The sequence below is a fragment of the Sinocyclocheilus rhinocerous genome, unplaced genomic scaffold (assembly GCF_001515625.1).
Source record: "Sinocyclocheilus rhinocerous isolate Xijiao unplaced genomic scaffold, SAMN03320098_v1.1 scaffold3675, whole genome shotgun sequence".
Taxonomy (NCBI): domain Eukaryota; kingdom Metazoa; phylum Chordata; class Actinopteri; order Cypriniformes; family Cyprinidae; genus Sinocyclocheilus; species Sinocyclocheilus rhinocerous.
The window spans coordinates 7,121-30,126 of record NW_015649587.1 but is presented as its reverse complement, the minus strand read 5'-3'; the positions used below and the strand labels follow the sequence as shown (position 1 = coordinate 30,126).

At 40.9% G+C, this 23,006-nt stretch overlaps 1 protein-coding gene across 1 annotated transcript; it reads right to left on the bottom strand.

Moving 5' to 3' along the window:
• Positions 1 to 903: 903 nt before the first annotated feature.
• LOC107710855 (zinc finger protein 536-like) lies at positions 904 to 22,175 on the bottom strand. Its single transcript, XM_016515718.1, has 2 exons — positions 22,081 to 22,175; positions 904 to 3,145 (listed from the first exon to the last, which is right to left on the bottom strand). Exons 1-2 carry the CDS (start codon positions 22,140 to 22,142, stop codon positions 904 to 906), a joined length of 2,304 nt encoding a protein of 767 aa, XP_016371204.1. The 5' UTR covers positions 22,143 to 22,175.
• Positions 22,176 to 23,006: the final 831 nt, after the last annotated feature.

Below are 23,006 nucleotides of genomic sequence, written 5' to 3'. Positions count from 1 at the left end.
TTATCACACAAGCTCTGAGTTCCACAGATGGGGCGGGGTTTGCTGTCCCTCTCCCTTCCAGCAAGATGTTTTAATCACTCGTAACATGCCCGTACATCCACATAGGCTTTCCATTGTGAGAATGGAATATGGATGTTGTTTTTATATAGTTAACTTCATAGTTAATGGAAAATTTAACGGATGCCAAAGGATAGCTAAAGTATGGAAATGTCATTAATGAATTAGTTTAAGAACACAGTAAATAAAGACACTAACTCCTTCTGAGGGTGTTTGAGGGCTATTTGAACAGTAACATTAATTGTCAGAGTTATGCATTGAATGTGCTGCTCAGATTTACGTTGGCATTGCTACATTGCTAGCACTTTTGATCACCTACCCACCACCTAACAGCAACATCACAATCAGCCATTTTCTGTCTGAAAGAACCAACTGTCAAGAATACCAAAGCGCAAATGCATTCACTTCCTTTTCATTGGTTTCAGTGGTGGCTTCACTGCTTTAGCTGTCTATTGTTAACTATTGCTAAAGTCGACAGATAACTTTCAAAGCTTTAAAGGCCTGCTGTCACGTATATTATAAAAGACCTTAGCATTTAATTTACACAGAGAATATAGGCTATGATGATGATGTTTGGTGATCGATGTCTTACTGAGACTTCTTGGTAAACACAACTAGCATGCTAGTGCTATGTATGGATCTGAACCCCATTGATACTGACATCTCACCAATTCATACGGCATAGTTCTTTCCTCATTTGTTCCTAACCACTGTGAAATTGCTCTCTTAGGGCTGTAATTCTGCTACTTTGTAAAGCTTTCATTAGATAATTGCTATTTAAATTTACTGTAATGACAGACAGCTGACCGAAAAGCTAATTTTAGGCATTTATTTAAATATATACTTTTAATACTTTATATATGCCTGCACACTGCCCGTTTGGGAGTGTCCGCCTCCAGCACCGCTTTCCTCTGTCACATTGGAGGAGCCTGGGGTGGTGGATCGGCTGATGGACTGAGATTCAGGGTCGCTAGCTGAGCCACGCCTTTCGTCCAGACCATGCTGGGAGCTGTCCTCTAGGGTTCGACGGTCCTTGCTGTGTACCCGGGAGTGGACCACCATCTGGTGGTAGGTTCTAAAAACTCTGCCACAGTCAGGACACTCAGTTGCTTTCTCTTTCAAGCCAGCTAGGCTGTACTCAAGCCCTTGGCCCAGGCCCAGGCCCAGACCCCCATGGTGAGGCAAGAACTCACGGTGGCTATCAAAGCTTAGACCCTCATCTTTCAAGGGCATCATGCCTCCACTTGTCTTCACTCCATGAAGGACATCAGGGTGTTGCTTCTGCTTGGAACCATCACTAGAGCCTAAGGTTGGGTGCTCAAGCTTGTCTTTCCCAAAGAGAACAATCCCAGCTGCACTGGCAAGTTCATCTTCTTGTCCATGCCCCCCATGGTGCTGCTCTTTTGGCATGAAGGAGCGTTCCATAGCCATTCCACGAGCCATAATTTGCCAGGCTTGATAGCTGTTCAGGGGGTCCATCTCCGCCACCTTTGCTGCGGCTTGCAAGCGCTCCATACAGCTTGACTTCAGAGGGGGTACCAGGTTCAGGCAACCCAAGAGTGAGCGCTTTTCATTTTCCCCTAAGCCGTGGCACATGTTGGCCATTGGGTTTAGGAGCCTTCCAAGCATCTCCTTCTCCTTCATAGCTATACCAGCCTTGGCCAGCATCTGGTGCTGCTGTTCAGCCAGGCCTTGCTTGTCGGGTGTGAGGAATCCACTTTGTAGACAAGAAATGTAACGTGAATACAGATTGGCGTGGGCTTCTTGAGCCAGGCTGCTCATGCTGTTCACAGAGGGTCCATCTTCATCAGCTCCTCCGCCTATAGGGGGCTTGCTCTTGATGGCCAGCTTGTTTAGGTGTACCTTCATGTGATTCTTAAGGAACCAGGGCTCCTTGAAACGGCGTCCACAGATCTGGCAGCAATGCTCAAAGGAGTCCTTGTGTTTCCGCATGTGGCCTTTCAAAAACCAAGATTGACTGAAGACCTGGCCACAAACCTCACAGCGAAATTCATTGTTGGGCTTCTCTCCATTGCCAGCTCCCGTGCCTTGTCCCTGGGCTGATTCAGCTGTGATGTGAGTTTTCTCCACATGGGAGATGAGGTCCTCCTCTTGGGAAGCAGCGAATTCACACAGGGTACACTTGTAGGGCTTGTGGAGAATGCGAATGTGGCGCTCTAGCTCCTCACGCTTCTTAAATTTACCCTTGCAAAAAGTGCACCGAAATCCTTGGGCTGGATTGAGGGCTTGCTCATCTTGCAAGTTGGCACCTGCGGGCTTAGGTGAGGCAGACGGCTGGCTCAGTCCATCAGGTGAGCTGCCGATACTAGTTGGAGTGAGCAGGCCACAGGCAGAGCCAGGCTGTTGCTGGTTGTGACTCTGAATACCCAAGTGGGCTGGAAGAGGTTGAGAGGGTTGCAGCAAGCTGCTCCTCATTTGCTTATCACGTAGAATGGCCCTCTCTTCAAGTTCATGAAGCAGTCTGTTTTCCTCACGTACACGACCACGGCCCTTACCAAGATTTCCCAGCTTATGGGTGCGGAGGTGGATCTTCAAGTTACCCTTTTGAGCAGCTCTATGGTCACAATAGGGGCATTTGAAGGGCTTCTCTCCAGTGTGTGTACGCATATGAAGAGACAGAATGCTGTTAAAGCGGAAGCGCTTGCCACATAGTGGACAGGGGTATTTGCGGTTCTTACGGGCATCATCTTCTATGTCATTCATCTGGGTCACGATTCCCAAGTTCTGCCCATTGAGAAATTGTTGCAAATCAACACGGCCATTGAGACCACTCAGGGCACCCACATCCATGTCACGGTTAAGCTGGTTGGCCAGTAAGGCCATCTGACTACTGATTGGCTGATTAGCTAAGGCAGCGTGGGTTTTCTCATCCAGCGGAGTGGCTGCCTTTTCCTCTGGGATCTGTTGGCAACTCTGTAGTTCAGGAAAGGCATGACCCAGCTGAGCAGTCAGCTGATGAAGTTTCTGACTGATTGGGTAGCGGCCATTAAGTACTGCATTGCTGAGATGGGTGTCAGCATCCGGGACCACCGAGGATACACCAAGGCACAAACTAGAGTCCTCCATCCTAAAGGACAAAAGAGACAAAACAAGTATTTAGTACACTATTCAAAAGCAAAGAACAGCAGGTATACAGTCAACACACACCTCGTTCTAGCCTTAAGGCATCATTAGTAAACTTATTGTATTATCACTGTGCACAATCAACAGGAAATACTGCACAATATATAAATGAAAGTAAAATGATATGCAGAACAGTAACAAATATCAACAATAGAAGTAAAGGTGCAATAATTTGAACAGAACAGGTCACAGCACACTATCTTCACCATTGTCTGAGAACTGTTTGTGAAGAACACCCACTCTGCTCTCAGATTTCATGAAAAATAAAGACCTTTTCTCTTAGACCTTTAGAAATACTGTATAGTGTGGTGAAGGTCATATTTCCAAGTTAAATAGCATCACAGCGTCAAGTCTGTCTTAGACATTAGCACAAACACAAAGGTGTTTCATTTTTTGCTGAAGTGGGTGTAGAGGTGGAAAACAAAACTGTAGATATATTCTTTTGTGTGGATCTACATTTCAGATTTTATACTGCATTGTCTGGCAAAGAAAATCACACCATACGGCAGTTAATTCAGTTCATTCTTGAGTATCCCTTTGTATGTCAGCAATCTGACTATGGTGTGAGGAAATGGTTAACAACGATGACTGCACTTCAGTGACAAGTGTGAAGAAAAAAAAGAGCGAGTTCATCTCCCTCTGATTTATGAAGTACTACATGTACTCTCACACTTGGGGAGAGAAGCTGGAACTCTCAGAACTTTTTCTCAAACAGTAACACAATTTTTGAGGCAATAATTACCCAGTAAACACGGCAAGGCGCCACATAATTAAGCTACTTGGTCCCATCCTATCAGAATCTCACCAATTACACGCCTTAATGAAACGGAGCAATGTTATTGTCATGAAGCCGCCGCAATACTACAATTATGATATTAACAATAGCACTTAAAACCAAGGGGTTACTCCAGTAAACACAAGCCCTTATCTCACTGCTGCAACACTTGTCTTGGCGTAATTTTCAATTAAGAGGCACATTATGTTTGATGCATATCATTCTGTGTTCACCTTCTTTTTTTCCCTCTCTCTGTTCTCTCACTCTCGTATGGCTTCCGATGAGAAGAAAACAACAGTTGGCGTTATTGAAAGGGTTCCCAAAGTATCAGAGGCTTCCCAGTCATTTAAAATGGCCACAGAGTGTCCCAATGAACCGCCAGCCTAAAACGAATACATGAGTAGTGCCTGTTGTTAGATAGCTTGTGCTTATTTAGCATGCTACTCACCGTCTTAAGGAAGGATAATGATGTTGCTGCATTCCCCTGAAATTGACAGGGTCAAGCTTCAGAAACAATAAAGTTTTGCTTTGGTCAACAAAATATTGTATAATATCTCATTAAGCTGATTAGTATGCTGCCTGGTAACGGTGGCTATGCGCTTTAACACATGATTATGAACGTGAAATAAATGCACTGTGGTCATTTTAACAAAGACAATGGCAAGAGCAGGTGTTCAGGAAACTGCATCTAGAAAGACTTAAGAAGAGAGCTTTCTCTTCTCTCTGCATTATTTGGAAACACATGCTGGTTTGTCTCTCACACACTCATCGCCTGAGGAAGGATAAAATGTTCTGGGCTGGGTAACCCACACCCTTTGGTCATTAATAAACCTTTTAAATGGTGCAGATTGACCCAGATTACTTATTAGAGTGGGACTACCTAATGACTCAGCACCTGGGCTGCTGACACATTATATTTCACTCTTCCTCACCGCAGTATGACAGCTCCTGTACATGTTTTTCACATGCACAGGGAAACAAATAACTGATTTCTGTGTTGACAAGCAGCAGCAATTCAGACAACCAGTTGCAGGAACCTACTGGTCTGGTACAAAAAAAAAAGTGAATTTTTAGAGACAAATACACAAAGACTAACAAACCAGCACACACACACACAGTCTGCTGTAGAAGGCAGTGGGCTTGGAGCACATATTTGCTGATGCTCTCATAAGAACTCTATTAAGGGCCGCCTGTTGTTTAGCTATTTGCTCTTCCTACGCCATGTTGGTTGCAGTCTTATCTCTCCAACATGAATAAAAACACTGAGGCCACTTCCAGTCACTGCTAAAAACACTGTGGGCTGCTGCTGAATGCCATTCCTCTTTTGTCCAGAGCTATGACTCTGAGGAATTTAAAAGAAAAAAAAAATGCTGGAATCTGGATGTGAACAATGCACTGTAGGTGTATTATGTATTTAAAGACTGAGTGTGTTATTAACACACTCACGCGTGTAAGCACGTGCGCTGCAAATTACACATGGCTAAGCAGTTCTGCGAGATTTTTGATATTCAGCAAAATGTAATACAGGAGTGAATGCAAGACAAATATAAATCATGGATGGTTCGCTCTGCCAGGTCATGTGATTAAAGCAATGGTCCTCAGACAAAGGCCTAAAAAAGCTGGGTGATATTTGGGTTTAGTGCAACGCCTTATGACTTTGGAGATTCTTATGGGTAGCGAGTTGTTCAAATTGCTTTTGTCAATGTCGCAGCAAATTCTGGCAGATATCAGACGAGGCCCTTTTTGAATGTGGCCAGCATGCCTTCTGCAATAGAAATCTATGATTTAAGCGAGGCATGATGAGCAGTTGCTCATTTGGAGAGATAACTGCTTGCCCTTTTCTTCAATTTGATTTCCTTCTTTATCTTTACCATATAACAAAAGCAGATAGACAAAGACACAATGTGAAATGAACTGACAAATCCAGTTTGTTTTTGAACATAGCCTCGCCTGACGACTGTATGCAAATTAAGTGCATTAATATGCCTTCCTTGCTCCCAAGTCATTTATTTTTTTTTCTGATTAAAAAGGACATTTCATATGGTTAAAGAGGTGTCACACACACACAAACACTCACTTCTGCAGAGGCAAAGTATGAAGTTTAAATGTGAATTAAGACACCTGACAAAAATACACCCACAAACAATAACACGCACAGTCTGCAATATTTTAAAGAGCATCTATAAATAAATTAAGAAATGAATACATTAATAAATAAATTTGATACTGGGAATACTTTAAGACAGGCAACACTACGAACAGTTATCAGTAAAGTGCATATTTTCCACAGTATAATTAGCAGAAACTCCAAGCCAAAAGCCTTATCTGAAATGAAACAAAGTCATTACAATCTAAATACATCTGCTCTTAAACATTGCCATGCTTAATGCATATCTGAAAAAAGCCTCTGAACCAAATTTGCAGAGCAGCTAGCACATTTGGGGGGCATTTTGTCAAAATGCATACACTGTCGTTTTAATTCAGAAGAAAGCAGAAAAGAATGTTATGCGCAATTCGCTTCTTCATATTTTCATGTGGTTATTCTTTTATAGCTGTACCTAGAAGCAAATTTAAAACACCCCACTTCATAAATCTACAGCATATTTCAGGTTTCAGTGTTCTGCCTCTCAATATTTCTTCAGCGAAGCATGTCTCCGTTATCTGCATTTGTAGGATGCCCTGCAAAGTTTCACTGCCTATCTTTCCTCTGTTAGAAATGCTAATGTCTCACCTATTTGGATCAGTGCCATTGAGTCGTGGCCCACAGCATGTAGGCCTGACAGCAAACACGGTGGTGGCTCCTTGTCCCAGACCCCCGTCTCCCTCTTCCCCTTCCTCTCTCTCTCTCTCACTCTCTCTTTGGGCAGGGGCAGCTGGGTTAGTCAGGAGCTAGACGAAACGATCGAGTCTCAGCGGCCTGATACTACCTGTCACACGTAGCGCAACAGCAGCAGCGTGCTGTAATTAACGCGTGCACCTCTTGAAAAGCCACTGAGACTTCCTTTAGAGCACTGTCACACAGGGCCCAGTGGCATGCAGCTTTACAGTCTGTGGTTAATACTGAGCCTTTCAAGCAACATGGCAAAACAACCGGATTTATGTCTTATCTTTACCTCACTTTACATCACATTCTGTTCTCTTTTGCAAGCTCTGAAAACCACATCTTAATTAGAGGGTGCACATGCCAAAATCAAAATGCTGTCCTTCTTATCTTTGCTTTGTCAAGCAGGGCCATTGTTTCAACGCCAGAGAACAAACTGTGTAATTTATGCCTTAACATCACTTGCTAAAGCTACTGTATGAGTATATAGCAGGATCTATATATCACTATGAGAAATGCAAACACACCAGTGCACTTCGTGGCAGGTGTGATACAAGTGGCAAATGTGATGCACTGACATTAACCAAAGGTGCATCTAAGATATTTGAACTGATTGTGGTTTCTGATAGAGCCTGCAGTAAGAATTGCAAAGTGCATGAATATGTTTTGCATTATCTAGCAGTTAGATAGCTTTCGGGAGGGCCAGGCTTTGATTTTGGAACCTCAAGGTGAACACGACTAAATTAAGGCCTCTGTAGTGACATAATATTACATTAAACTTGAGGTACCTGTGCGCGTTTGCGTCCTTGAGCTGGTCCTCTAGTGGCTTCTCGCAAATCAACATGGAGGGCAGAATCAAGCTTCCATATAAAACACACACACACACACACAAACTCACTAACACATGCACACAAAAGTAAACTTTAGCCTTGAACAGATTCTGAACTAAGAGTTTTTAAGTGTACAGCTAACCTCAAAGAAGACATAAAACCCATGTAATCCTTAAATGTTCTAGATTACACAGCATGTTCAAGCCCTAAATCAAATAACACAGAGCAGATCTGGCTCTTTCGGGCTTTGTGTCTTGTTATAACATAATTTTGGTGTCCTTCTGCATCATTGTTTGGGAAAAGTATGTGTACATTTACAGAAAACGGTGGTTTCATGGGGGAGAAGGCATCGACAAGTGAAACAAACTGAAGTCAAAGTATTCGCGAGTTGAAATGAAAATAAAAATATAGATCGCAAGGCCATTAGCTGCTCTGTTATTGTGAAGCTTTATCGACCAAAATCCATTGACTAATTACTATGCAGTGGCTGATTAATTAATTATGAAAGAGGTCATCGTTATTGATAAATCAATCATTATTTACAGAAAGTGCAAAAGTCAGTTTTATTTTCTCTGAATCATTAGCGGCCCCCGTATAAAACAAAGATAAACTAACAGTTTGGTGTTTGAAAATGGCTGCCATGTGTTGCATATTTAATGGATGGAAACGGCACTGCATGCTATGCACTTATGGGAATATGGCCAGGAACGTACAATAACAAAATCATAAACCAATAGCGATGGTTAAAATCATTGCGCTCTTATCAGAGAGGTCCGATCTGTCCTTTTCTCTCTCTTTCTCTGCCCGTGTTTAGTATGTTGCAGGTGGTCTTCAGAATAGTTCTAATTAATCCAATAAAACATGGCTTGTTTTTCTTCCTCCCGATGCTCTTTGACTGAACTGGATTATTAGTGCCTGTAATGAGGCATTAAGCAAAGGTTCCCAGCACAAAACCGAAACTGAATCAAACAGAAGAAATGCACGCAGCCTGAAAGGACAAACTCGTTCTCATCCAGCAAACAGCTCGCTGCATGATGCAGGTTGTTTTCTTATTTGTGGTTAGACAGTAAGTGACCTAATTATACCTAGTTCATAGGTTGCGAAGCCACCACAGACAAATTGTTACAGTTACAAATGCACACGGGTTGCGTCGCCTTTCTCTCTACACAGTTCCCTTCTATTAGCTCAGCCTGCAAAACTCTCTCAGTTTCTGCCGGTGTCTGTCTCACACAATATATCATTGAGAGCATCTTAAGAGAACATTTCAACAGGTAGTTCAGCTTTCAGCTAGCTTTCAGCATCCTTGAAAGGATGAGCAGAGAGAAAAATGCTGCTGCTTTTATCTTGTGTGTCTGACAGGCTTGTTGGGATGCCAGGGGAGGGAAGATCAGTGGGAGACCAAAGAATTCCCACAGTTCATTGTCCTGGCCTGCTGCATCCTCATCCTCATCATCATCCAGAGCCGGCCTGAAGCTCAAAGCCTCTCTTTATGTTAAACATGTGCAGCATTATCCCGAAGACCAGCAGATGTGCTCTGTATGTGTGTGCGAGAGAGGTACAATGGTAGTCACAGCGTGTCGAGCCTCCTGCCTGTAGATCTCAGACTGTGAGAAGGGAAAAAAGATGGATAACTGTAAGCATTTGTTAAATTGTAGAGGTGGGTTAGAGGGGGTCTGTGCAAAAAAAAGTGGGAGAGTTACAAAGAAAGCTGCTCACAAAGAAAGAAACAAAGTCAAGTGGCCAGTGATGAAGGCTAAAGTATAGCATAAAACATACTTCACTAAAGGTCAACATGTGATAATTCATCTCTAAAAATTTCCCTTGTTGTTTCCACCCACAACTATGAAAACATTTCAATTGTACATGAGGTGGCAGACACTAAAGAGTGAAAAAGATTAATTGAACCCTGTCTGACCTGACGATCTTTTGGCTTCTTCTTTTGTTAGAAACACAGGGATGTGTCTTAGTGGCAAAGCTGAGCGAGTCGTGGTCGAACCAACCATCACGCATGACTACACCTCAACACAGAAAAGCCGAAAAACAATGAACGCAGTGTGGTGATGGGCAAAAGGGCCATCACATCATCTTTCCTTCTGCTCAGGACAGCAACTCTGGGACAATACTGAGAGATAATCACAAAAAAAAAAAATCAGGCCTCCATTGTTGGGAAAGAGTGCTGTTGTATCCAGCTCTGAACCTTTAAAAGAATAGTTCACACAAAAATTGAATATTTTGTCATCATTTACTCCCCCTCACGTCATTTCAAACCTGTATCCTTTCTGTGGAAAAAAATATATACATATATATTTTGAAGATTTTAGTCCTTACAATGACAGTCAATGGGTTCCAAAACTGCACTACCTGCTTCTTGTTGTGAAGACAAAAGACATGTTTCAAAATATCTTCTTTTGTGTTTAATAGAAGAAAAAAAAAGACATAATTTGGGGGTGAACTATACCTTTAAGGACACCAAAGAGGACCTGACTAAATGTGATATAAAGCTGTATCACAATCATTTATTTGACTGTCTGAAGGTGACAGTCTGTTTTCTCTCAACACCCTCTCTACCTCTCAGCTGCGGCGAACAAAGATTACCTTTGTGGAAAACTTAAATGTCAATGTAACCCCCAAATAAGTGAATATCAGAAATAATTGCTGTTTTCTTCTCACACATGCTGGTTTTGTGCGTATGAGTTTTGCATAATGACTCCAACAAGGGGTGTTGTTTTGACAGGTGCTGAAATCGAGTCGAGAGGAGAGGGAGACAAGGTTCAATTTAGTTTGTGAATATTTTAATTGTTGCATGGCTAATTAAAATAAAAGAGAAAAAAAAGGAGAAAAAAGAGAGAGAGATGTGACTCAGTATTTAATGCTACATGTGTGCATACATCGGTACCGAATTGTGCCTCCAAGCCGCTCGACATAAGACAGTACAGGGGAGAAAAATATGCCGCTACTTCAACATACTTACCAGCTCTTCACAACCGCAGCCTGTAGTTTGGAGTTTTCACAAAACAAATGTATGGCTAATTAGAGATACTCATTAAGGGAGGCAAGTCAAGTAATTATTTTACATCATGCCGCTGTTAATTGAATGATTCTTCAATGTCTTTTGAAAATATCTCCTTTTTTGTCTCTCCTTTTCCCCCCACACACAGAAAGAAAGGGCGATAAGACTATAAACAGGTACCGTAGCCATATGCTCTTGAATGAAAAAGCACTTCTGTCGTAGTAAATGGGCTTTTTAAATATTGAACCGCTGCATGTCTTTTTAATATGGCTGATGTTAAATCTTCTTTATTCTGTCACTTTGATAAACTCCCCAAGCTAAACTGAGAGAAAGTTTCACTTTTGTGAGAAAGTCTGTGTGGAGACTTACAGTTACGAAAGCATTCTCTGTCCATACAGCATGTTTTTAAAAAGCAGCCCTCTCACATCCTGTTTAAGAAAGCCACTAATCTTATCAAAGCCATCAGGAAGTCAAGAGTTGACTGGAAATGCTCATGACTCTTTGTAGCCTATACGTAAAAATATATTTTACAATTATTTCTTAATTGTATTTGTAATTCTTTTTGTCTTCTGCTCTATTGTTTGTCTGGGAATGGTAAGACGAGATAGGCCTACTAAAGCTGTGTTTCTTCTCTCCACGGTCGCTCATCACTGCTGAGCAGAAGAGGAAGACCGTGGTGGGTGAGAGTATGTTAAAAAGCCTCTCTTTATTAAGAGAAAAGTGTGTTTTATTGTGGGCTAATTGTGAAGGGAGGAAGTGTGTGTGGAATGGGTGGACTCTGGAGAGAGGGTGGAGGACCTCAGGGAGATCAGGGCACATGTTTATTTATCAGGCTTTATCGGAAATGGTGAGGCCACAGATCCCAGCAGGATCAGAGACAGAGAGAGAGAAAAATGCTGCTCGACCACAAGCCAGGCAGAAAACGTTTACCTCCATTTCAACGTTACGCTGTCACACAACTACGATTAAACGACCAAAGCAGAGCTGGTCAAACCTCAAAGGCTTTTGTTTATATATATGAAAAAAAAGGGTTTATGATTCATGAAACAAAAAAGCTACATTCACTGTTTCTTTTTATGCAGAAAAGCAACAAAAATAAGCAGGTGTTGCACAGTCTGTAGCTTAACAGATATTTTTCCATGCAAATTAACATTTTATACTTGATGTTTCAAGGACCCATTTAGGGTAACGCACTGAGCAGAACTTAAAGATCAAGTGTGCAATTTTTTCAGTGTTATGAATAAATGAATAAATAAATAATAAAAATACGCAGAGCCATCTATGAGTAGACCATTAGTAGGTTGATATCCCCTAAAAGTGTAAACGCTATCAAAACACTGCTGTTGAGTTGTTTTAACCTTCATGACCAGCATGATATAGGCTAGCGACACTGACTCAACCAATAGCAAGTTTTGGGACTATTGATGTTTCTAACAAATCGCAGCAGGGGAAGTGTTTGGAAAACCTCATCATTACGTAATCATTTCAGGATGTGCTCAGCTAATCGGCCAGGCAATAACAGAAGTGCTCTCCTTCCTGAGGCAAACCAAACCCAATCTTATTTGATTAACATTACACAATTCACCAGATTAGCTATGACTTATGACCTTTGAATTAATCAGCCTACTCAGTTCATACGCTGTCAACCTTATTTGTTATGAGTCTGACTTTTATTGCTCCTCTCCACCTGTGAGAGTGAAGCATGCTGGTGAAAATACAGTAAAGAGCAGAGCCTCTTAAGGCACCCGGCTGCTTAAAACCATGGGGGCTGGGCACATTAATCATGTTATAAATAGGCAGAAAATCCAATTAATTCTATTTGATATTCCAGTAAGATCTGTATCTGATTAAAAACTCTAATCTCATCTGACCACCATAGAAATCTACATTACCCACATTCAAAACAGTGGGGAATATCTCCCTGAGTGAAAAAGGGATTTATTTATATATATGAACAGTTCAGATGCAAAAGCCTCTAAATGCCGTCTGAAATTTTCTTCTAAAATTAGCATTTTTATCAGGCTCCTGTTTAGGTTCAGTAATTTTACTTTAATGGCAATGTATAGGTTATTTTCCATGCTATTAAAGTGAAATAACTGAACATAAACATATGAGCCTGATAAAAAATGGTCATTTTAGATGAAAATGTCAGATGGCACTTAGAGGCTTTTGTATCTGAACTATATAGATGGTGTATATGTTGTTGTTGTGTTTTTAGAACACTTCAAAATCTTTAAAGTTAAAAAAAAAAAGTTTGTATGGCACTTCAAAATCATTAACCACTGGTTTAAACACAGCATATGAAAAGGAGGCATGACTTTCACATTCCCTATATTTAAACAATCCACTTTGCTAGCAGGAACAAAAGCCTGAGTACAAGGTACCAAATACATGGTGCCACTGCATAGGGTCAAAGCCAAGCCCACTTGACCTGGAAATCATAGCCTGTCAAGAGTAAGGCCCTCCACCTGCGGCATTTGTGCATCAGAGTTTAACTGATGGGGAAGAGACAGAGGCACAGTTTGAGAGAAGTCTGGGTTGGCCAGCATACTATTCCACACGTCTCCACACTCAGTCCCTCGTTCTTCTTCCCCTGGCCAGCTCGACACATTCTTATCCTCCTCCCTGCCCTTTGTGACCTTAAACATGATAACACATTCATCCTCTTTCAGGGGAGGGCTGCCACGGTGACCCGCAGTCAACGGGAGAGGAGGAAAGCAAAGGGAGAGAAAGGAAAGATAAGTTCATAAAACCAAGGATGTTTTAGTGAAAAACGGCCTCCCGGTATGTCTCAGTCCCGAGAGATGCGAGGTGGGCACATGGCTCTTTTGTTCGCGTGGGGAGGGATTACACATATTCCTCCCTTCATCTGTTTTGGTTTGGTTCGAGCTGCCATGTTAACATGTTGTATGTGTTACCATTGCTCGCCAGCACACCTCACGTGCTGATCTCCGTATGAGCGTCGCCGGGGAGGTCGTGACCTCTATGTACAATTTGGATGTCAGAAGCTACACAGCAGCCGGGTGAGGAGATGGGAGGTTTTTATAGTGTTTTATACAGCTGGTTTAAATTAAAATAGACATAAATGAGTTGATATTATGAGAAGGGGAAAAAAATATAATTGAAATGTATTCTTTAATAAAAGAGACTGTTTTCTATATTAGTTCAGTTCAGTATTTAGGAGTTTATTATTTTAACCAAAAAATAAATTTAAAGTTTACTTTATTCTTTACAACTTTATTTTTATGCTGTGTTGATTATAATATCCGTTAACACTAGAACCGCCACGGGGTAAATTTTAAAACGTTTTTCAAATGTACATAACAGATTTAAAATAAAACATTCAAGTCTCCCAGTCATTGATTTTTACTAAAATTATGTAATTTACAATCCAATGTTGTTAAAAATTATTTAGATAAAACCAGATAAAAAAACGGGGCATTTATACCTATAAGCGCCAGCGGTTCAAATTTACCCGCTATATAATGCATGTATTTTTGCGCTGTCAGTTTCTTGCCGCTTATATTTTAACATTGTACATTTCTAGGCAATGCCTTTCACTCACTGATTTAGCGGTTATCAGTTTCATAAATAAAGTCAAAATGACTAAAAAAAGGCAATCTATGGAAGGTAGGTATTAGAAACACTAAATGCCATGAGTGATGGAGAGTCTGATGGTAAGTTATGCGTCCTGGGTCGGCTCAGCATCTGACGGCTCATCTGACAGTGATCCAGATATCATATTTACATGTTTTAGCCTCACGTTAATCTAATTGGTCAAACTTTGGTTTGATTATTTAATTTTTGTCTTGCCATATCGTTTATTGTTCGCTACTGTGTTGCTATTCTGGCCTTTTCCTGAAAAAAAATCTGATCTATATGATGTAATGAATAAAACCATTTTTTTGATTACCCAAAGTTTAATGGTGTTGTTCTCTTATTCAAGTTATAAGTGATATAACTGAACAAATTAATAAATATTTAGGTGAAGCTGTGCGCTTTAATTTTTCATCTCATCATCCTATGCAGTGTGATGAATTATTATTGCTCATTATTGTCTATAGGCTGTTTTAGTCATATAAATAGCATGGGTTATCTTCATATATTGATTAATGACATTAATGACTATTGAATGACTCTAGACACTTCTTTGTGAAGACAGTGGCATAATACAGTGAAATAATATGTTATTTAGCCATATAAATACAGCTGTCATGTGCATGGGTAAAATTTACCCGCTGGCGCTTTTAGGTATACAGTGACCTCTGGCGGTTCTAGTGTTAAATAAATGGCAACTGAACTACAGCATGTTTGGGTACTGTTGTTAATTTTTAAAATATAAAAGTATATTTTCATAAAAGTATCAGAAGTTTCCCTGCATAATTTACATCAACAGCTGAGACATAATTTATTTCATTTGTAAGTAAAATGGACACTGTAACTGAACTATAACAAAATAAATTGAATAGAATAAAACCTAATTATAAAAAAAGGAACTGAATTAAATCAAATGCTTTTTAATCAGAATTTAATTAATCTGGAAACAAATGTATAGCGATAAACAGCCCTAGTAACCATTGTGACACCTGTTACACTGGGTTGCCTAACACGGATGTAGATCATCAGGTCTCTGTCATTTGATTGGCTGTGATGAAGCCAATCACTGAGCTCTGCCTGTCTGAAACACTTCATATATCTCTGAGAAGAGGGCTCTATCATCTCTGTCTTCTGCTTAACACACACACACACACAAAAACAGAAATACACTCACACGCACCCTTAACCCCTACGGGACCTGACACCAGCACCCCGCAAACATCATCCCCATCGGTTGAGAGGTTTAATCTTTCACTCTCCGCCATTTCAGAAGACCCTGACTCTTGTTTGTGCAGCCCCCTCCCCTCGATCTTTCCTTCCCTCCCTCCCTTCCTCTCCCCTTTCCATATTTTCTCTCCTGCATCTGATTAAGTTAACAATGTAGCGTTATTTGCATGCTGATTTGGCGAGGTCCCTCTCCTCCCCGCTCGCTCTCACAAACACAGGGGCTGGATCGTGGTAATGTGATAGCACAGCAGCCAGCCGATGCAATTTCTACCCCTCCTCCAAACCCAGGTGTGTGCTATCCACTTCCCTCTTAATTCCCTCCATGCTCATATTTTAGTCCCTCTTTATTTTTTCTGTCATTCTGTGCCTTGTAAGGGTTGTATTATAATCAAATCTGGTGCAAAAAAAAGGTTGGAGGAGGGGGGGCATATCCTGTCTTTTTTTATTAATTATAGACCGCGGCTGATGTGAATGTATTCCGAAAGCATCTTCAAAATAGGTCGGCATACAGTTTTCTATTCTTATCACATTTAAATGTCAACATGGTGCAAAGCTCTACAAATTAGTTCAGGCAGACTTCAACCCCCATTTAACATTTAAAGCTCCGCTCAGTAAGCCCCCAATGTGTGATTCAAATCAGTTTACACACACATAAAAAGGAAGCGGTGCGTCTTTCAAACTTCTCATTTCAATACTGATATTATTGCCAACCTTTTGCCAGAGAATAGGCGGGCAGAGAGGGGGGAAAAAGAGCCACGAGAAGAAGCAACAGAAACAATGCATTAGCTTTCATGAATTATATATCCGCCTTCATTCTGAGCAGAATCGAGGATTTTCTGAGCCTGTGCATATATCCTAGACAGGAATGACTAAATCACGACGGTGGGGTCATTCCTTTTTACATGCATTGAGAGCCATATCGGGATGATAATGTCCACATAAAACACTTACTGTGGCTCATTTGGAATGCAAGCGATGCAAACATTTCTCCCCGATTCTCGTATGTCAATGGAAATGTCCCGAGGAGAGCTGCTGTATCAGGACATTTATTTATTACAGAAGATGGCAGAGGCGAATATTGAAGGACTGGGCTATTTCTGATGACACCAGAATTCTGACTTTGGGCGAACAGGGATGATTTCTGAGCTTCAACAAAGTGAAACAAGTGAGTTTACTTTACAGCCACAGGTCTATGTCTACCACATAAAAGGACGGGTGTATTGTTAAATGTCTAAGAGGGTAGTAAAACATCTTAACATGTTGTAACTCAAGCCAATCAACTCAAAAGCACCGCACGACTACTCCGTAACCATTGGTGTCTGTTCTTGGAAGACTTCCCTACGCTAGACCAATGATTCTGTCCTAGTGCCACAGATCGGAGCAGGCTGCCCTGTCGCTCAGTTGACTCAGCATTATAGGGCGAAGAGGCTAAGGGCCCAGGGGATGAGTTTCACACCTCTAGCTGTTTTATGCCAACAAGCGCCATGCATGACCCTGCAAGTCTGCTCCAGACAGCCCTGGAGGAGCACTCGCTAGGCGTGTGAGGATAGGACGTGCTCCTAACGCCTCATTACCCAAACGTCCTAAGTCCCCCAGTCACCATCGGCAGAGCGGAAAAGGCTACGGACGTGCCTCCGTGGTCACATATACACACTCCTTCGTTTTAGCCAAGTGCGCTTCCTCTACACCAAGGGGTGCTTTACCATCCAAAGTCCGTTGGCCAGGATTGGTGTTCATGTATGTTGTCTCAATGCTGCCGTTACCCATCTGTTTTGAAACACCATCTTATAAACCTTTGTGCTTGTCATAACCAAAAAGTATTGGCATCAGATGAGAGGGACGCCAAAATATTGAACCAATGAAGCTACAAAAAACATTTACCTGATCCAATTCCCCATTTATTCTTCCAAACGTCTCCGACTGGACATGCTGGTGCAACGTCTTCACCTTTCCTCGTAAAACGAAGGCAGGCTCTCTGACCAATCCTCAGTCGCCCTCTTTGGCTGTAGCTGGAACAGGCCTTTTAAACGTGCTATAAAGGCTATTCGCTTTAAATGTGCTCTGGGTGTGCCTAATATGTCCGCAGCCAAATGTCAAAAGAGTTATATATCTCTTTATGCACAGAAGGGCCCTGAGGGCTTTAATTGACTATGGTGTAAAGGGAGTTGAGGAGGGGTGAAGGAACATGATGAAAATGAATACTGTTCATTATCAGACAAACAGAGCCCAATGGCGCTCCTAAAATTGGCAGGGAGCAAAGATTTCCCAATGTTAAAGCACATTTGTCCGCCGAGTAATTATCGAACTGAACTTTTCATGGCATTGTTTCAAAATTAGGAAGAATTATGCATTTTTCACATTTAATGTGTGTGAGTGGCAGAGGGCTGCCAACTGAAGCCTGTGCGAGTGTGTGTATATAGCCAATCTAATATAAGCCTACACTCTATGTAATTGAATTAATGCAGGTATAAATGCAGGTCTGCTTCACTAGGTTATAAAATCGAGTCCCAGCAGATTAGCTTTTAACTTTAGAGATGTATTACTATAAACTAGTTTATCTCTCTCACTCCCCGCACAATACGCCGTCTCCGTAACGTCTGCTTTCCGAGCCCAACTTCTGTGATATTCCCACTCTCTGCGCTGCGCTCTACGACCGCCTGGCAACTTCAAATATTTATCAAATGGAGGAGGGGAAGAGAGAGCCCTCTCCATCCCTCTACAGTCATTTACCAATTATTTTGAGTACCTGCTGACAGGTACGTGTCACAGTCAGCTACCCTTCCCCAGTCCTTCTCCTCACATGATTTACCTTTCCCCCTGCTGAGGAGGAAGCCGCCAAGCTACAGGCAGGGAGACAGAGGAAGTGTGGCAGAAGAGGGCTGCTGTGGCATACAGCTGAAATTCTCACGCTTTGATTCAGGGAACGGTTGAAAAAAAATACTCTCTTTGTCAATGCATTAGAGGCAGAGAATGACAGAGGAAACGTAGAGGCGAACTGACAATTGGGTCGGAATAGAAAACAAGCTCATTAAACCAGGAGAGCGATATACCAACAAAACACCTATCAAGGTCTGTCACTGTATATTCTAGCATTTGAAAAAAAGAAAGAAACAATATGCGCACCAAAAGTGTCACACACACTTTTGACAGTGTACAGTCTACATTAGTGTCAAGTTGGAAAGATGAGCATTGGGGACTTGAAATATATTTTTGTTTTAGGGCTAAGAAAGCTATGTTCTCTTTAAACAAGCACTAAATCAATTATGTTTCTTGTGCTTTCATATGTATGTGCAGGACTGTGAATACAGGAAGAATATGCGTCTGTGTGTGTCTATATATATATATATATGCATGAGCGTTGTGTGTATGAGCCACAAAACACTGAAGGCACGAAGTACTGCTCTCATCAGAGCAAGGAATAAATGAACAACTCTCCAATGTATGTGTGTGTGTGTGTGTGTGTACACAGGTATATATGGTTTATGAGGACACAAATGTGTATAATGACATGGGTACTACAACGTAAACATGGTTTATGAGGACACTTCCTGTGTCCCCGTAAAACAAAAGGCTTAAAAAAACATACAAAACGGTGTTTTATGAAATTCAAAAACTTGCAGCAGTTTCCTGTGAGGGGTAGGTTTAGGGGTAGGGTTGGTGTAGGGCAATAGAAAATACAGTTTGTACAGTATAAAAACCATTACGCCTATGGAGAGTCCCCGTAAACCACAAATACAAGTATGTGTGTGTGTGTGTGTGTGTGTGTGAGTGTGAATGTGTGTGTGTGTGTGTGTGTGTGTGTGTGTGCGCGTGTGCGTGCACCTCCTCGAGGGGGCACTTCACAACACTATCAACGTTCTCTGTGCTCCAAATTGTCTGCTTTCTCTCTTTTGAAAAGCAGCAATACTCTATGAAAAAAAAAACAGCAAACATGAAAAAGGAGAAGAGTAAATGAAGATAAGAGACTGGTTAAGTGGGTATTCTCTCACTCTTTCCTTTTGAGTTTCAGTGGCTGGATTACAAAGGTGATTTGACATACAGGTTTGAGATTATCAGGGGAGAGATGGTGTACAGCAGTGCTTCTCAACTGGTGGGTCATGGTCAAAAAGGGTGGGGCGGAAATTATGTTTTGATAATATAATGATAAATAATAAAGAATAAAGTGGAACTAATTGTATAATTGTGCATATTTCGAACAAATAATGTTATTAAACAGCCTTGCCAACCTTTAAAAGGGTAGAAGAAAACAATTCACATATCTTTGGTTGTTGCCAAAGGTCATGCATCCAATCAAACTCTACAGTATTTTGGTGAAAATGCATCTGTCATTGGGTAGACCCTAACAAATTAGGCTCATGTCAACATAAATAGGTTGCTTGACATGCTCTTATCCTCAAAAGAAAGAAAGAAAGAAAGAAAGAAAGAAAAAAGAAATGCTGACATGCATGAAATAATTAAAATTCATTTCTATACTATAATCAATTCTGGTAATGTGTTGGGTCACCACTTCATATCTAAAGTGCTTAACATCCACTTGATATCTAGTCCTAAATCAGTTGAGAACCACTGCCATACAAAACCCTGGGGAATGACTTGATGGAAAAGACATCAATCTGTAGGAACGTTTTTATAATATAAACAAGCTTTTATATCATGATATCTTAAAATAAGGTGGGAGTTTTTTTTTTTTTAATTCATGGTCCTTTTTTTCTGTTTTTATGCACATAATAGTGAACAGAAAGTGCTGCGAGCCAGATCTAAACTCAAATTTTCCATATGAGCTCAATTTTAGCGCACATGTGTGAGCCACTAGGGCACAACTTGAAACCTTTATAAATAACATTGTTATCTTTTTCAAAGTTCATACAAAAAAGGAAAATTGTGTCATTATTACCTGTCATTATTTGCTCACCTGTTCCAGACCTTTCTTCTGTGTAATACAAAAGATGGCATTTTGAAAAGTGATAGTAAAAGTTTTGGTAACTAACAAACAAACTAACTAAATAAATAAATAATATTTTCTTTCATATTCCACAGAAGAAATAAAGTCATATAGGTTTGGAACAACAAGAGAGTGAGTAAATTATGACAGAATCTTTATTTTTTTGAGTATATTATCCCTTTAACATGACTTGCAGATAGGAGGGAGATGTGTCTGTCTGCTGTGATGCTTTCAGTTTTTTCTGCACTGCCAGTACCACTACGTGGTTCTAATCCCACATCAGTGACCCGGACCCGCTACATTACGATCCTATCGGGCAGCGCACGATACGCCTCTAATTGAAAAAGACCCTGCACCATGTCTAAACCTCTCCTTGCAACTCCAGCGCATGTTGTGTCTGCATGCGGAATCGGATCTGTAAGAGGCTTACGCGCTCGTGTGCATGTCTGTGTGAGAGCGTTATGCTAAGCATGCGTGTGGGTGCGTGCGCCTATATGCGATACGTTTAAAACAGAGTAGATTGATATTTGAAACAGCCAGGCAAAGGAAGGAATTAACCACCTTTACTTGGTTTTAATTACAACAAAGTCCACCTCTGTAGCAGAGAGCTAAATATACATGCAGGGTTTTCCTGTGGGACTGAAGTTAGCATGCCTTACGGCTGCTCGTACCTCAAACACACACACACACAGCACAACCTTAACACCAGAAATAAAACAGGCCATACATCCTTACTGTGTATTTTGGGATCTCAGTCTAATTCAATAAGATAATGCTACAAAAAATTATACATTAAAAAGAAAGAAATGGAAGAAAAGAAGAAGAAAAAAAATCAAATTTGAAAAGAGAGAGCAAAAGGCACAGGGGAATATTAGATGAATCCAGGTCTTAGGGGTGTTCCAGCGAGTAAAATAAGGTTGAACCTCAATAGGATCAACATTCAGGGCAAAACTGCAATAAAAGTAGAAATGTGACAGGGAAAATGATCTGTAATTAGGACAAACAGCACTAAAAGCAAGTTCAAAGATAATTGTTTTTGGAGGGGCGTGTGACTGACTGCCAGGATTCCCAGGGTGGCCAGTCTGCTTGCGTGAAGATTGAAAGTGAGAGAGAGAAGGAAAGACTACATGATAAAAGAAAGCAAAGATGAAGGACTCTGCAGAAGAAAAAAAAAGGTTAAGAGGAAGGAAGGAACACTCAACAGCAGGACAGAAAGAGAAAAAGTGAGACCTTAAACTGAGCGAGGGGGTGAAGGAAAGTCAATGAAGGTAAGATCAGTCCATTTGAGAGAAAAAAAACATTAAAAAAGAGAGTGTGAGAGAAAGTTAACAAAGACACCCTACCGAACAAGCACCAATCCATCATAAGACCAAGCATAAAAAACAACAAGTGTCCCAACACCCTTATCCCCACACACATCTCCACACAAAGACTGCTATTGTGGTCGGTTTTCACAACCAGGCATAAAAAACAACAAGTGTCCCAGCACCCTTATCCCCACACACATCTCCACACAAAGACTGCTATTGTTGTCGGTTTTCACAACACTATGGCCTTTGATGGATTCTGCAATAGATGACAGGGGTCAGGGTATAAAACGCATTATTCATATTTGTTTTTTTTGTGTTTTTTTTTATGTTTGTAAAACAGCCCAGGCCCCACTTTTATATTAATCACCTGAGGAGGGTGTTGCATTCCCAAGGAGTCAAGGGAGGAGGGACCTGCAGGCTGTCCTTCATAACTTTACATGCACTTTCTCTGTCTGTCTGTGTATCAGGAAGCTGAGAAGCAGCAGGAAATTGTGATAATGTGAAATGCTATAAATGATATAATTTCATTTCATTTGCAAAACTGCCCAGGCAGCCTTCTTTTTTCTCCCATTTCCTCTCCGTTAGATGAAGTCACACTTGGCATGTGTGAAACATAAGCATAATTGTGCTTGAACTGACTCAGACGAGAGCGAAAAATACACACAATGGCAGTGAGATGAGCAGAGACAGATAGAGAGAAAGAGGGCCGCTTGTCCTTTAGCAGTGCATGCATTCTATTTCCCCACACATGCCAATAACACAGGAGTAACCGGATGCGAGAATTAAACCTCATTGTCCGCAGATATGTCCTGCTATATTTAGTCCATGTTTTTTGTATGATGCTCTGGGGTCGCTTCACGTCGACAAAATATTGTGTCGGCAACACCGTATCCGTCTCTATCTGTGCATGTTTGAAAAGAAAAAAGGGCACTATTAAATAAAAAAAGACACAAAAATAATTATTCCGCAGCACACTTGAGCGACACATCCTGAATACACAAAGCACGGATCACGTGTTTAATAAAAAGGTTAATCAGTTGTTAATCAGAGGATTTATAACTTGTTATTTCCTTTACAAAACCATTAATACTATGCCATTAATATTTAATGCTGATGTTTTTTTTTTTTCTTCTTTTTTTCATTGGGCGGGAAGAGTAGACTGCGAGAATTAGGAATCCACATGCTAATGTGCATTAATCATGCTTTGTTAAAGACAAATAAATTCCTTCATGTTTATTAATACAACCTCAGAGACAACAATACACTTTACATTATTTAAAAAGTTATTAATAA